The sequence below is a fragment of the Thermobia domestica genome, chromosome 7, assembly GCF_964235325.1.
Source record: "Thermobia domestica chromosome 7, izTheDome1.hap1.1, whole genome shotgun sequence".
In the NCBI taxonomy this organism is placed as follows: Eukaryota; Metazoa; Arthropoda; class Insecta; order Zygentoma; family Lepismatidae; genus Thermobia; species Thermobia domestica.
This window is the reverse complement of record NC_137460.1, coordinates 84,308,530-84,326,128: the sequence shown is the minus strand read 5'-3', so window position 1 is coordinate 84,326,128 and position 17,599 is coordinate 84,308,530. Positions and strand designations below refer to the sequence as shown.

The 17,599-nt window shown below is 36.0% G+C and overlaps 1 protein-coding gene across 1 annotated transcript in view; it reads right to left on the bottom strand.

Moving 5' to 3' along the window:
• Window positions 1–596: 596 nt before the first annotated feature.
• The window catches only part of Ass (argininosuccinate synthase), a 76,874-nt gene continuing 59,871 nt past the window's right edge, over window positions 597–17,599 (bottom strand). The window contains exon 10 of the mRNA XM_081764981.1: window positions 597–825. Within this exon, the coding sequence (XP_081621107.1) occupies window positions 662–825 (164 nt within the window). The 3' untranslated portion in view covers window positions 597–661. The remainder of the gene's footprint in view (window positions 826–17,599) is intronic.

Below are 17,599 nucleotides of genomic sequence, written 5' to 3'. Positions count from 1 at the left end.
GACCCTTACCGCAATTCACAGCTAAGTTCCGCTTCTCAAACTGCAACGCTAGAATCCACGAATTTTCTTATTGTGACTATCACAGTAAACGTACAAATTTGGCAACAACGCATTATGGCGTTCTGCGCAAGTTTCTTCTCAAAATATATTTCCTTAAATATAGATTAATATTGAAATAAAATGTGAAACATAACACGAAAAACGGTCAAATAATATATCTATTTCGTAATAAGATCGATAGTTTAATAATAAGATCAAATACTTTATAAAAACAAATAAACATTTCATAAAACGGAGCACTTCCAGTAAGATCTACCAGCAAGTGCCATCTTGTGTGCTCGCTGTAAAACGATTCAAATATTTTCTTTTATTTGTTACTTTTTTGATATCAGAAGACACAACCAAATGAAGCAGTCAGCACTAGCGTAAGTACTACCAAAAATATTTCATAAGGAGCGAAGCAAAATAAGGCTATAGAAAGATTTTTGTTTGCCTTTGGTTGAATTGAGGGCACAAATAGGCACATTAAGAATCTTATGAAATTAAATTAGTTGAAAGGTGAAGACAGGATTGAAGCAAAACAAGACAAAGACTAATTGGTCATTGACTTTTGTCATTTTATTCCATACAAAACATATCTACATTGTGTTCTCTCATTTGCTTACTGCTTTAATTCCTTCTTTAGTCGATGGAATTCACGCAATCGCACAGCGTTTATTCTAATGAAGCCAGTAGCATCCTCTGGAGTAAATCCTCCGTGTTCGTCCATCGACACGAGGCGCTGGTTGTATAACGATACAGGACAACTTCGACCACGGATTCTCACTGCAAGAAAACACAAACTAAATTTATGTAACTAAAATATTATGAAATCAAGACTAAACTAATGAAATTGATATTCCATATAGATATTTCCAGATGTCATGTTCGAGGTGAAGTATGGGAAAGAGTTCGAGAAAGCCGTAAAATCATCATATAAAAAGGTATGGGGATCATTACAAGGGATATTTTAATGTTACCACATGTTGACTTTTAACCAGAAATTTAGCATATGAAAGATTCTTGATACACTGAATTTTAAAATATCATCCACTTGCCCAAATTCAATATAGCTATGCAGAGGAGAGAGTTCTTTTCTTTTTCTTAGTACATGGGGCTTTTCGATACATAATAAAACTTACCTTCGTTATACGAATTTTAGAAATTCCACATTAGGCTGACGAGAGACGAAATCAACTTTAGACACAGGTATGAGGAAGGAGAGAACTTTTTTTGTGAACCCTTGGACACAAGGACACGAAATTTTGTATTATATCATATTTCTTGATATAATACAAATGTTTTATTTACTTGAACAAATTTTGGAAATTCCATTCCAAAAAGGCAGGCTTCAATAGAACAGAAGCAGGGTAAGAGACATTTTTATTAACCATTGGGCACAAAGGTACGAATCAAGTTTAATGATATTTTAAATCGGATGAGGAATCCCAAATGAGGCAAGTTTAATATGGCAGATGGAGGGAGGGAGAGAAAATTTATTTTATGAACAGTTAGAGGGACTCAAACTATGTGTATGAGGATTTATAAATGCACGGAATATGACTATCATGTTACCTTGAAGAAGAAATGTTGAAAACTCTGCTTTGAAGAGGAGAAAAGAACGAATTAAATACAGGGAGTTCAAGAGAAGGATATGAAGATTTTCCTGACGTAAAAAAAACACGCAATTTTACCGTGCGGAATATAATGAACCATTGTACGAATTTTGCAAATTTTCCCTCAAAAAGGTGAGATGAGATTACGTGTTTTTGACGAAGAGACGGAGGTGGAAGGGGGATATTTTCTGAATCATTCCACATTCAGTTAATTTGAAAGTCATCCTTACGCCGACCGTGCACCACGTTCAATTGTGGATTAATGGAATCTATGACTAAAATTAATGGAAATTCTCTTTTATCCGACCGGCATAACCGTGGGACGTAAAACTTAAAGATTTCATTTCATTTCATTTTTCTTTTATCCGACTTCGATTCTACATTCTGTTCGCAAATTGTGGTGTTTTTGGATTTTTCCGACAAATTTTTAGCTGATCATAAAAACGAGAGGAACCATTTCTTCTCCGAAATTAGTCTATACTTTTCGTCTTATCTTGGTGTCAGAACCGCTTCCGAATGTTGTCCGAGTTGTTTTGAAACACTATATATATATCAGAGAGTGTGTGTGTGAGAGAGGAAACACACACTTGTAATTTACATTCACGAATTCAATATATATTCCTAGAAAAAAGGGAAGTAGGAAGTTCAATATATTGTCAGTAGAAACACATGTAGGTATTTTCTAGTGTTTATAGACTGAGTATAGGTTCATACCATAACTTTTCATATATAATAAGAAGATAAATTAATTAATAGAGACCAGATCCAAATTAAAGTGACTAAGTTTGTGACTCTTAATCTCTTAAACCACCCGACCGATCTCGATCAAATTTTTGACGTAGATGCAGTTCAAGCCTGGGAGTGTTTTTAGCTATTTACTTTGACGATAGAACTTAGGGGAGGGGAAAGAGGGGAAATTATAAAAAAATAAGTAAAACTTGATAACTCTTTAATCAAACTACCAGTCTCGATCAAGTTTTCAGCATAGATGACGTTCGTGTCTGGGATGAATTTTACCATTCCACTTTGACTTAATAACATAGGGAGGAGATATACAAAAATCAATAAATATTTTAAAAAGTGACCATATTCGTGAGTTAATAACTCTTGAACCACAAGATCGATCTCAATCAAATTTTCAACATAGATTAAGTTCAAACCTGGGAAGTTTTTTTCTTATTTTACTTTGATGGTAGAATTTAGAGGAGGGGAGGGGAGAAGGGTAAATATATAAAAATGAATAAAACTTAATAACTCTTGATCCAGCCGACCGATTTCTATCAAACTTTCAACATAGATAAGGTTCGGACCTGGAGTGGATTTTATAATATCCCTTTGACGGTAGAGCTTAGGATAGGAGGAAGGGAGGGTATATATATATATATATATATATATATATATATATATATATATATATATATATATATATATATATATATATATTATAATAATAACTTTTGAACCACCTGACCAATCTCGATCAAATTTTCAACATACATGGATTCGAGCCTGGAAAGTATTTTTTTAATATTTTCACTTTTACGGTAGAGCCTAGGGGTGGGTAGGGGTAAAGGGATATTAATATAATATATAAAAATAAATATAACTTAACTCTTGCACCACTGAACCGATCTCGATCAAATTTTCAATATACATGACATTCGGACCTGGGATAATTGTTATCATGCCGTGCCCCGCAACATAGGGAGAGGGAGAGGGACATATAAAAATCACCGAAAATGACCAATATCAAAGAGCGCTTTAGTAATAGTAAAAACATAACAATACTATTTTTCCTGAATTTAACCCAGCGAAATCCGTGTGCGTCTTAGATTCGAGAACGTCTTAAATTCAAGTAATTATCGAGAAATGCTTAATGAAAGATATTATTAACATGTTATTAAAACTACTTGCTAGCCATAAATATTTTTAATTTTGTATCATATTCAATCATTCAGACAACAAATCGTATCCTGCGCTTGCGCAGGACTTGCGGGTTTGCTAGTATGAATTAATAGCTATATAATTACAGTGTGTTACCAAATATTTTGAGAATAGGTCCCTCACATCAAAATAAGAAAAAGAGTTCATAGGACCTGTGGTCGGAACTGCATAGTTTCATACTTATAGGATGCCGAAAATGTGAAAAAATGAACTTTAAAGGTCCATAGTTCCACTACTGTAGGACTGATCGTAGTCGGGTCAAGACATCACTGAGGAACTGGTATGTGAACTATCCAAATATCCATCTCTCCGGTGCTTGGGGTCCCTGGTTCGATCCCAGCTCGCGCCGCGTGGACTTTGTGGTGGACAAACACCGTGCTCGTGGGTTTTCTCGGGGTTCTCCCGTTTCCTCCCACTTTCTTCATTCCACCATTTCATTCATTTCTCATAATCACCGTCTCCTTTAGCCTAACCGGCATAACCATGGGACGTAAAACTTAAAATTTCATTTCATTTCATTTTCCAAATATCCATCTTTCAGAACCTCGATCTTGCACAAACATTTTTAGAGAGGCTGTTTGGGAGTACTTGATCACTCTGCATCTACCTCTCTAAAAATTAGGAGTGCAAGTACTGGAGCATTCTTAAACATGGATATTTGGATAGTTCACATACCAGTTCCTCAGAAATGTCTTGACCCGACTACGATAGGTCCCATAGTAATGGAGCCATGAACTTTTAAAGTTCACTTAATTCAGGTTTTCGGCACCCTATACCTCCGAAACTATCCACTTTTAAGCACAGTTTTATATGAACTTTTTTTTCTTATTTTGATATGAGGAATCTGTTCTCAAAAATTGTGAAACATTTTTGTAACACCCTGTATATGAGTAAACAAAAAAAAATGATTGATATTATCAATCTTTGCTTCCTAAAAAAAATCACCTTTCTCTGGATTGCAATATACAATACAATTTTTAAAGACTTTCTCACAGACGAAATTCAAAGTTATGATGCACACTCTATATTATAATCTGTTATCGAAATCTGTAGTTTATTGAAAGTAGTGACCACGAAAGGAGAATTAACGTGATTCGAAAAATATTACCACTATGGAAATAAAAAAAACAGTCTTTTATATTTTAATTCTAGAATTCACTCTAATTTTGTAAATTTATGCATTAATAAATTTTCATATTACTGTTATTGCATTTTCTCTACGTTCCATATTTAATATATAATTTACGATATATGTGTTTTCAATAGAAATCAGTATAATGGGAAACTGAATACTGAAAACTGTCAAACGACCTTGTGAATACTTGATGCAATTCACGATGCATATGACAAAACTAAACGCGATCCATCATTGATAACAAAGCATCTGTCTGTTTAGGTTTGTCATTTTTTTTCTATATACATATTTCCGTTTCATGTCATTTTTAAGTATTCATGCTGTATGACAACAAGACAGAAAATCTATTATGTTCACAGAACTATAGGATTTAGTATGTCGGTTATTTTTCAGTAAACTTGTCATACATATTATTTAAAAAAAACAATAAAAAAGAGAGAAAAAGGTGTCAAATCGATTTATTTATGTCTACTTTCTCTGTATTTTGTTGAAATCAATAGTTGTAAAAACAATCCATTTTAATGTTTCTTTTTATGTTCTATTGACAAAAAAAGATGATCATTTCTGTTGACAAAATTCAAAGTTGATCTTAGAACAAGCAGAAACACGAATACTACAGGATAAATTTGAAATTAGGTTTGAATAAAGGTTACTATGAAACAATAAATGGAAAATATTTCATATACAAAGTGTTCAAATGATATAAATCTATTCGAATGATACAAAATTAAGAAAAAAATATAATTATTTGTACTATAAACAGGGATTTATTTGTAGCCAGGGAAGCCTGGGAATTTCCCCTCTTCTAAGTTTTGGTTTCCCTGTCTCTAGGTTTAATTCAATCTTCCCAGCCTGGGAAGATATTTTCCACCTTTCTTAGGCTATACAATCTGTTTCAAAGTACAATAATTCAACTCCATATTTTAGTAACAATTCTTTACTTTTTTAGTATGTTTATTGTCGCGAGCTATGCTGGTCTTGTTTATAGAATTGTTTAACGAAGAAAAATCTTGCAGCTGATACCACTGATTATCATACTTCATCTGAGTAGCACAACAACAACAACAACAATAATAATAATAATAATAATAATAATAATAATAATAATAATAATAATAATAATAATAATAATAATAGAACATTTTCAGTTTTTAGTGAGCAGTCACTGCAGTTATGAATTGGTAGTTTTTTAATTGACAAGTACCTTAAAAAGAACATAAGGAAATGGATATTAGATATATTTTAATAAAGGAAAAGCTCCTGACGATTAAAAGGCAAGTAATTCCGGTACACAAAGTAAGAAAGTAAGAGGTTTTCGTGTTAATTGTGAATGAAATTCGTGTTAAAAAGACAACTGTGATATTTAGAACTGCCTATGTTATTACCCAATATCGTCTGTCGTTTACCGCGCATCTTACACCGTATTAAATAGTAAGAAATAAATGGAATGAATCTCGAACAAGTTCTCTACTCTAATGTTACGTGTTCAAATATTATTGACTTTGTAGCTACAGAAATGAACGAAAAATGACCCAGTATCTTGCGAATTCCGATGAATCCTTCGCGCTAATGATGGACGAATCCTCCACTGTGTCTCATAAATCTGTTCTTATTGTGTATATCCGTACTGTAGTTAATCAGGTGTGTAGCAACATATTTTTAGGTTTATTTGAGTTATAGGCAACAACAGGCAGAGAAGTTTGTGATTCCATAGTTAAAATATGCGAAAGTATGAATCTTCCCAAAATGATATTAGGGGAAAGACTTATAGCCAGTGGTCAAAGTGAGACGTTATGCGGTGGTACGCCATACCGCCTCTGGTTTTTCAGTAATGAGGACATACCGTCTCTGGTTTTTCAGTGATCAAAACAATATTTAAATAGCCGGTATGTTGAGTCAAAATTATAGTAAAACATACCGCCTCTGCTTTTTTTCCACTTCGAACATTGCTTATAGCAGTTTGTATTGATGACGCAAATAAGATGCAAGGCGAAATAAATGGTGTTGTTTCTTTACTCCAGCGAGAATTAGACACTAATTTATTCGTGTTTCACTGCATGAGTCATAAGCTGGAACTGGCTGTTCACAACGTTGTAAATACAATTTCAGTTATGGTCCATTTTCAAAGCCTTGTAGAGCGATTGCACAGTGTTTACTCAATGTCCCCGAAGAACAGGAGAGAAATCGAATTAATATCAGGAGAACTAAGTATTCGTTTCTCTAATATTACTAAAGTTTTTGATGTATGGTGGTTAGGCTCTTCATACCGTTCAGTAGAAGCATTGCGGAAGTACTACCCTGCGCTAGTGGAACACTTTCGAGAAGCTTCTAGAAATTTGCAGAGAAGCTTTCAGCAGCATGCAATATTTTGTGATCTGTACGTAAAACTCACTACGTGGAATTTTGTTTATGAAATGTCCATGATCCGAGATGCACTGGAACCTCTACATATCCTTATCCTGTTTCTACAAGAAAGGTTTGCATCCCTTGTACAGGTAATAAGCAAAATTGAAAAACTGTAAATGTTCTGGAAACGTTGAAAAAAAGGCGGCATGTCCATGGAACAATTACGTCAGTTTGAAGAAACTGGTCAGTTTTGTAGTCCCACTGGCAAAACCCTTGGGCAATTCTCTTGAGAAGAGAACCAGAAAATAAGATTGCAAGGGTCTAGCAGATAACATACGATCGAAACATTCAGTGGGACCAAGATTTTGTTGCAATTCAATTGGTAAGAAGAATTGTCTGCAAGAAAGTTAAACGGCGACAAAGAAGTAATGCAAATTTTAAAAATAAAAGAAAAAAATAAAAGAATGAAAATTTTCCTCTGATGATTCTGTCAAAATTCTGCAGGAATTTCGAGAGCATAAGATGAAACCTAATACTGGCCCAAATCTACAAAATCTTAACATGGAAATCAGTGTTCTTCCAGTTTCTTCTGCGTGAGAGAGGCTCTTCCAGCTTAAACTTCCAGCATACTTATACTAGAAACCATTTATCTGTAAAAACCCTCGAATTTATTCTTTTCATAAACGTTAATGGACGAGACATTACCTCGTTCAATGCAGAAAAGTATGCCATCAGCTGGATAAAAAGTGGACATCATAACATCATGCTACTACCAACAAACCAACTGGGAAAAAGACGGTATCCGATGTAAAACAACCTCGTATTGCTACACTATTCTGAGGTACGGTGTGAAAGTATTGTTAATTTCTAAAGACAGTGTTAGATAACATGCCGTAAATCATGCTTCAGCTTAATCCTGTCTTTATTCAATTCTGGATTCATTTTAATGCCAGTGTGTTTTGTTGGCCAAAAGTTTACTTTCAGCAGAACATTGATAGGTGCACACACCCCTGAATCTAATTTTATTAAGTACGAGGAGCAAAATGATACTAAAACTTATTTATGATAATGAGGAATGACATTTAGCAGCGTCTTTAACCTTCTATTTAATAAAATTAGGCTCAAGTATATGTGCACCTATCATTTACTGTTCGGGCGGGGAATTTGGTCTTTAAGGGCCAAATTAGAACAGACTAAAGAATTACTTGTCATAGCAAAACCGTTTTACGTAGGAGTGTGACACTTGTTATGACAAGGTGTGCAAATTGCAATGCAACTATAGGGCTTTCACTGGATGCTCTACACTTGTCCTCCGCGGTAGGACAAAAAGTACCGTCAAATGGGGTGAATAGAAACACATTTTTGGCTATATGAGTATATAAGTCTGGTGATGTTAAAGATTTCGGTATCAGATTATTCCAAACAAAAGGTCTTAATATGCTAATGAAGTTCAGTAAACGTAACATTAATTTATCAATTCCACTTTTCTTCACCTTGATTTTTCTTAATGTTTCTATTCATCCCATGGGTAGGGGTGAATAGAAACAATGACTTTATTTCCATTGTTGTTTCTTTTATACTATTGGAAAGGTTAAAAGAAACAGCGTATTTGTTGAAACGAACTATTTATTTAATACCTGCAAGATATAACTTCAATAAGACCAGTATTATATAAGTTACAAACTTATAAAACAATACAATGCACAATATAGGTACAAACGACCATACAGTTTTGATGATATTTGAATAAGATTTAAACCACTGAAATCACCAGGGAAACTTATCATGAGTTGAGTTGATTTTGAGGTTATCGTCCCGTTCAGCAGCGAGGCTATATGAGACGTGGACCTACTGATTAGGGATGGTATCGAGACGAGACGAGACGAGACTTTGTACAGTCTCGGTCTCGTCTCGGTTTAAAAATAGCTGTCTCGGTCTCGGTCTCGTCTCGAGTCAAAAATCGCCGTCTCGGTCTCGGTCTCGTCTCGGGCAACAAATGCTTGTCTCGATCTCGGTCTCGGTCTCGAGGGCCAAATCTCGGTCTCGTCTCGGTCTCGTCTCAAAAGTCTCGAAATAAATAGGTGAAATTAAAATTGTAAAAGTATTATTATTGTAAAGTCTGTCATTTCTGCTTCTTATTTTTGGCCTTATTCTTGACTTAGAATTATAGTATGGTGTACTTCTTCAGAGCTAATTTGCTAGCGCTGATGCCTTCCATGCGTGTGTTCCAGTTTCAATCATCAGTGGGTATATCATATCTCAGATAAAATTCTAATAGTAACCCATATTTCACTTTCAGCAAAAGACTCTCATATGGCCTCAGTACTGCCTATACAATTAAACTCTATTAAATTAACTTCAGTACTATACAGTAGTTTATTTCCTTCCTTAGAATAAGAATTGTTCAATACATTCTAACTTATAACGCAACACATAGCAGCATGAATGTATTTAATCGTACCGAAATTGAAATTTTACAATTTCTCATTTATTGTCCAATACATTTTGTTTTGACTGTCATTTTAAAAGCATAATATAACGTTCATTATCTGAACAAATAGGGTAAATTATTACTACAATATATTTTGTTTAAAATTGATAAAATGCTTTATTACCGTTTAACATCAACGTGTTTAATTGACACCTTATAACACGAAATTCCTGAACTTTGTGATGGGAGCTATGGCACTCATCTTTGCTATGTGTGGCCTCGGGTTGCATCACGAAACAAGTTAGATTCAAAGTCAGATGTTTCGCATAGTTCGCTTCTAAATTTAAGTACATTCTGTTTCTTATACAAGTTCCTAAAGTTGTAATGCATTACATACGCATACGTATATCCACTGCCGTAACATAGATTAAGCTTATTCCTGAGCTTTTAGCGGTGCATGTGATCTTTATTGGAGAAAACCAATTGTGCGTTCATTACGTTGAAATTTTATATTGATTGAAAATTACTTGCGAAACATAAACATACATATTATATAAGTATATAGGTAATTCGAGCTAGCTGTATCTATTTTTTCTCTCTCGCCAAAAACAAGTGATTATTAACTTTCTAGTTTTCTTTTGTATTCATTTTCTTAGTTTTGCAGCAACATGAAGTATTAAATAGTCAAAAATATTTTTTTTCGCTGTATGACTCGTTAAATTTTGGATCCAATTTTATCCCACCTTACCTAGTAAATTTATACAGTATATATATATATATATATATATATATATATATATATATATATATATATATATATATATATATATATATATATATATATATATATATATATATATATTAATTGTAGACTATGTTAAGTCACTTTTTGGTCAAATTGAGTTAGAATGTTTTTTTAATAGACTATGTTCTTTCTAGTGGTGTAATAATGTAAGGCTAAAGCCACCTTACTACTTTATAACTACTTAGTATAGTTTGAAAAACAGTATTATAGATCTTACAAGGGAACCTTCCGAAAATGATAGTTGCAGTGAAAGATGTGGCCTATGCCAATTGAAAGAGCTGTAACAGAGATGAGCATTCCCAAAAAATTAGCTGCCCATAGCAATAGGTTCAAGAAATATAAGGGGTGGAAGTTCGGGAAACAGCAAGGTTGGACAAGGGGGAAAAGTGCAAATTCCGCAAAAAAAAAAAAGGGGGGGCACGGCAAAATACAATGCTGACAAGTGATGTATAGAAAGAGACTTGCCACAATAGGGAACAAATGAAGGCCACCAGTGGGGTTAACAGTGTTGCCAACTGCAATGAAAAGTACATGTTTTGCAAAGAGAGTGCGTGCAGTAGTGAGTGCAATATTCAGTGTCATGTAGAACATAAGATATGACGTGTATAATCAGTAGTACAATCTAACAAAAGAGAATAGAAAAAACAGAAGTACGAAAAATACGGAAAAGACGGAGTTGGCCATAATGCGCCACATTTGATCACGAGCTGTGCATATTAGAATGAACAAAACAAGAAGCACCAACTATGCAGGAAACCGACATACCTAGAGTCGAAAAGAAAAACGAGTTCCAAAGTTGGCAGCACTGGCCATGAAAATCCAGACAATTCTAATATAGTTAGGCCACTCGCTTCACAAAAAGAAAATTCCGGCAAGAGGCATTAGCCTTCGCATCATTTGTACATGCTCGTCCACATTGTACGTGCAATTGTTCGATGAGACAATGGTCCAAACAGAAGATACATTTGCAGTGAGCACAGCGGAATACTGCCAATCCATCATACATGGTACAATGATCGCCTGTGAATGTCTCGAAACAGTACTCTAGAAGTGTCGGAACCTTTGGTGGTCTTTCTATCACATATCCACACCAGTAGAAAGCAAACATAATCAAAGGCTTGATCTGCTGTGTGTTGCTGTCCGCAGTACTATCACCGCCTATATGATGTATTCAGAGTGTCCCACCTAACTCTGCGACTAAAATAGTTTGAAAGCGAAAAAAAATGTGACACCTCCAGTTGTGCAGGAATGTATCCATGTCAGCGGGCGAGAAACTTCTGTGAGACGCAAGTGCCCCCAAGTCCCCCATCATAGGGTCCCAGGGGCCAGCTTCAAACTTTCAAATAGCACCATCGGGCGAGTTATATTTCTTTCGATAAATCATGGAATATGCAACAACGCATATCAGAAATATTTACTATATGGGATTTCAAAATGGCCGCCAAAAATATTTGCTCGGTGACAAGAACAACGTGCATTTTTGGTGGCCATTTTGAAACCCGTGCTTCATATGGCAAATGTTTCTTATAGGCGGTGTTGTATCTAACCAGAGTAATATCATCCGCCCCTGTTCCCATTTGAAATGTTGCGGTTGACTCCTCGAGCCTTATGATGGGGACCCTGGGGACTTGCTTCTTACAAAGTTTTCTTGGCCCTCGACATGAGTACACTCCTGTGCAATTGGATTTGCAATATCTCTTTTCGCTTCGCAGCAATTTGAGATCACAATGTTCGATGCCATGTAAAGACACAACATATATTTGTGGCGGCCATTTTGAATAACATGCTTCATATAGCAAATGTTTCCTATATGTGTTGTTGCACTTTCCATGATCTATCGAGAGAGGTACCGCTCGGTCCCTGTTGTCATTTGAAAGTTTGAAGTTGGCTCCTGGGGCCCTATGATGGGGATCCTGGGGGCACTTGCTTCTCACAGACTTTTATCATCCCCTGACATTGGTACATTCCTGCACAACTGGATCCGTCACATTTTTGTTCGTTTCTCAAATCTTTCAGGTCACAAAGTTTGGTGGGACACCCTGTATATTCCCACATACGACCCAACCATGACATAATGATTACTTCTATTATAGGTTGTTATTTCAACCCAACCATTTTATGTTCCCCGACTTGGCATTCCCTCAATCATTCTAGCATTGATGCATTCCGAGTGATGCCTGTTGCCGGAATTTTCTTTTTGTGAAGCGAGTGGCTTAACTATATTAGACTTGTCTGGATGTTCATGGCCAGTGCTGCCAACTCTGGAACTCGTTTTCCTTTTCGACTCTAGGTACGTCGGTTTCCTGCATAGTCGGTGCTTCTTGTTTTGTTCATTCTAATATGCACAGCTCGTGATAAAATGTGGCGCATTATGGCCAACTCCGTCTTTTCCGTATTTTTCGTACTTCTGTTTTTTCTATTTTCTTTTGTTAGATTGTACCACTGATTATACACGCCATATCTTATGTTCTACATGACACTGAATATTGCACTCAATTCATATAGTGCTCTTTGCAAAACATGTATTTTTATTGCAGTTGGCAACACTGTTAACCCTAATGCTGACCTCCATTTGTTCTCTATTGTGGCAAGTTTCTTTCTATACATCACTTGTCAGCATTGTATTTTGCCGTGCCCCCCCCTTTTTTGCGGAATTTGTACTTTTCCCCCTTGCCCAACCTTGCTGTTTCCCGAACTTCCACCCCTTATATTTCTTGAACCTATTGCTATGGGCAGCTAATTTTTTGGGAATGCTCATCTCTCTTACAGCTCTCTCAATTGGCATAGGCCATATCTTTCACTGCAACTATCATTTTCGGAAGGTTCCCTTGTTAGTTAAGGAACCGGTTTTTTTGCTTCTCCTGTAAAATTACGAAATTATGACTTGGTTTAGTTTACCTCTCAGGTCTTGATATAAAATCATCACCATCATCATAATCAAGCATTATCAATCCACTGCTGGATGAAGTCTTCCCAAGTTTTCTCTACAACTATCTAACTTGGGTAATTCTTTTCCAGGTTACTCCCCAGTGGTTCCTGATTTTGTCACAATTTCTTGTATGCGGACATTTCCTAGGCTGTTTTTGTCACGTGGTATACAATCTAAAATTGTTTTTGTCTATCGATCATAATTTCGTCTTGCAATATGTCCATAAGATTTTCCGATCTATTTTAAACATTATTTCATTAGTACCAGTCATTAGTTGCCAAATAATTCATTTCTATATATTTGGGCTACAAATAGTTCATATCCTCTACTTTTGGAGCACAGGCACGCTACTTTTTGATCTTCGGATCTGGCAACACAGACTCAATTATTTAAATCAACACAATGTAAGAACCCCCATTTGCTGTAATGGCTAGTACGCTTGATTTTGGTTCGCATGGTCCCGAGTTCGATTCCCGGTGGCGGTAATGTTCAACGACCGAAGTTTTTCGGATCCCACTATGATCAGTAACTCCACGTCTCCTTTAGCCGCCCTAGCATAATCGTGAGACGTTAAACTAAAACAAAACAAACCAAAAATCAACACAATGTGTATTACTAACTGTAAGTCTTTGAATAATTGCATATAGCTATATGATATGGATCGAGTTTGAGGTGGTTGGTGGTCAAACTATAACAAATGAAATGCAGTTAGGGCGTAATTAAAATTTTAATAAATCAGTTTTTTAATCTAAAAAATACACCAGGCCTAAGGCTTAGGGAGAACAACTAGTGCTACTGAAAAGTTGTCAGTTACGTTTAATTTCAGTTACAATTTGATTTTACATGTATTGCTGGGACGAAAACTTCGACATTAACATTATAAGTAGCCCAAAGACTATGAAAAACATCGTGTTTTGAAAACATTCTTACATCATTAAACAAATTACGAGTAATTTAAAAATATTTTGCACTTTAGGTACGTTATTTGCACTATATTTATAATAATATTTAACAATTTATTTAAGTTCGCAACACTGCTTAAAATGATGTAACTGCGACTTGTTGTAATTAAAACTACTGAACACTAATGTTATAATGTTCCTGCCATTTGAGTTATTAGAGATCTCCAAAATGTTGATGTTAGTGATATGTATTGTCCTTTGTTACACTGAATAAGATATGTGCTTTTGTGGTTTAATTTAATATCTAAATTAGAAATATGTAGAGCTCTTGCGTGGCTAAGCAGTTAGCCTATGGCGTGAGAGACCCGGGTTAGATTCCCGGCGGGAGCTCATGTGGTTTAAATTCAACGTTAATCAATAGGTTCAGTCTCATATAACCTCGCTGCTGAAAGAGGTGTTAAACTCAATTAAAAATGAAATTTTTGAGTTTTACGTCTCACGGTTATTCCGGTTAGGCTAAAGGAGACTTTGATGATGAGAGATGAATGAAATGGCGGAATGAAGAAAGTGGGAGGTAACGGGAGAACCCCGAGAAAACTCACGCACTAAACTAAATTAACTGAACAGAAATATGTAATATCAAACGTAGTGCAATTTGAGAAATTACAACTTTATGTTGCGTTGGCAACATTGCTTGTTTATCTAGTGGTATTGCAGAGTATCTGGAAGAATTTCCCCTTCCATATTTCACACAGCATGTTAAAAAAAAATCAGCATTTTTAATATATATGACTATTACTAGATGAAATACCCATTTTTCGCATGGGACCAGTATTTGGAAGTCAAGGCCTGTGGGAGTATCACTATCTCAGCAACCGCGAAAACTACTGTATGTATTTGACACTAATATCGGTCATTTTGTATTATTTTTACATGTCTGGGTACCCCCTCCCCAGCAGGTGAAACCCGGGCCGCATGCACTGGTAGCTGAATTTGAAAGTCATCGCTAATGGAAGTGACACCATTTATCTCAGCGACCGCAACAACTATACATTTGACACTAATATCGGCCATTTTGGATTACTTTTACATGTCTCGGTATCCCTTCTGTGAACTCCGGCCCGCAGCTGAATGCGGTGAATTTGGAAGTTAATGCGATCGGAGTTTCACCATTGATCTCAGAAAACGCGAAAACTATTTGACACTAATATCGGTCATTTTGTAATATTTTTACGTCTCGGTACTCCCCTCCCCCGCAAGTGAACTTCGGCTCGAATGCACGGGTAGCTGAATTTGAAAGTCATCGCTAATGGAAGTATCATCATTGATCTCAGCGACTGCGAAAACTATGTATTCGACATTAATATCGGTCATTTTCTACACTCCCGATTAAGAAGAAGAAGAAAAAAAAACGCTTCTTCTTGGTCTGAGGCCTGGGACATGATACTTGTCACTCAAATTTCGTAACTCTTGGACTCTCGTCTGGTCCCCAGGCCGCACACAGGCAATCAGAAAGACAGGCACGCAGACACACAGACAAACAAACTCTTCCTTTTACTTATATTAGATATCTATACAGGCGAGGATCCAAGGGGAGTGTTAAAGGGGTTATACACATTGGATAAAATGTCAAACTATGGTTTAGCCCCTCCCTCGATCATATCCTTGATCCGCTAGTGTATATATATATATATATATATATATATATATATATATATATATATATATATATATATATATATGTGTGTGTGTGTGTGTGTGTGTGTGTGTTTGTGTGTGTGTTGAGAGAGGGAGAGAGAGAGATGACTATACACATCAGCAGTGGATTTTGTTTCGGGAGAGGCTTGAGAACGATTAAGAAATATGTGTTGTACGTGCAATGCGAAAAAATGATTACAAATCTATTTCGGGAGGGGCTTCAGTCCGATAGCCATCCCCTAAATACGCCACTGAACATTAGTCAACCGTTCCCATATTACCTAATACAACAACGAAAGAAATTTTGAGTAAAGGTCAATTTTAATAGTTTTCTATATCAATATTCGAGACGAGACCGAGACTTTCGAGACTGACCTAAGTCTCGTCTCGGTCTCGTCTCGATTTATAGAGGCCCGTCTCGGTCTCGGTCTCGTCTCGGTAGATAAAAGGCCGTCTCGGTCTCGGTCTCGTCTCGGTATATAAAAGGCCGTCTCGGTCTCGTCTCGATAATTCGAGACGAGACCGAGACGAGACCGAGACTAGTCTCGGTCTCGGTGCCATCCCTACTACTGATTAACGTGGAATCAGAACCACATGAGCTTCCGCCGGGAATCGAACCCGGGTCTCCTACGCCAAAGGCGCGTACGCTAACCGCCTAGCCACGAAGGAGCCCGAAACTAATCATATACTTAAAGCGTGTTGACGAACTCCTAATAAAACCCAACAGTTTCGTAACAATATCCTCAGGTCCTTTTTTCCGCTTCTCAAGAATTTTCCACTCAAGAAGTGTTTCTATTCACCCCACTAATTAAAAATCATAACAATAACCCAGTAAAGTTAAATTTTGATTAGAAATAATTTACAAAAGGAGAACTTTTACTATGAACGTCAGTAAATGAAACAACAAACTACAAAATAGGCATATGTTCAAATGCAACAAATATGAAAATGTCATACTTACCAAGAAAGTTTGAGGAGCGCTAAAATCCCCTGTAAGATTTCAGTAACACATTTATGCTACTGTCGTCTAGCTCAGTGTTCCCAACTCAGTAAAACATTTTGTCTCTGCCCTGAACACTTTAGCCGTATAACACTATGTTAAGAAATTTCAGTTTTCTTGATTAATTTATCGTCCAGATAAATCCAAAACTAATCTGGGAGTTTTGTTTCTATTCACCCCCATGTTTCTATTCACCCCATTTGACGGTAGTAAGATAACTAACGCATGCAATCTAATCTATCTAACTAAATCTTATCTAACGTATCTATCCGTATTTATCATAAAATTGCTCTTAAAAACGTTTTAAAAATGATGAACTGGGGGGGTCTCCTACTAAACGAGTACCATAATTTCAAAGTAGATAGGTTTAATAATAACGTTGTTCCAACCCCACTTTAAAGTTGTAGTGTTATACGGAACACAATCTTGCATATTCCCCCCTTCTACAAAATCCACAAATAAATCACTGACTATAAACAATGCAATAATATGAATGGAGTTGATTTTGAGTTTAATGTTCCGTTCAGCAGCGAGACTATACGAGACGTGGACTTACTAATTAACGTGGAGTCCGAACCACATGAGCTCCCGCCGATGCAGTAATATGCCACTATCAAAATCGAAGTTCCACAATCATCGCTCTGTATGTTTGTAGTTGTAGGTATGCAGTGTTATAAAATTATGAACAGGGTGTCTCAAAAGTTCCCTCACAATGGGTAACTTTGTTATTATGAGAGTTACAATAAAATGTAAG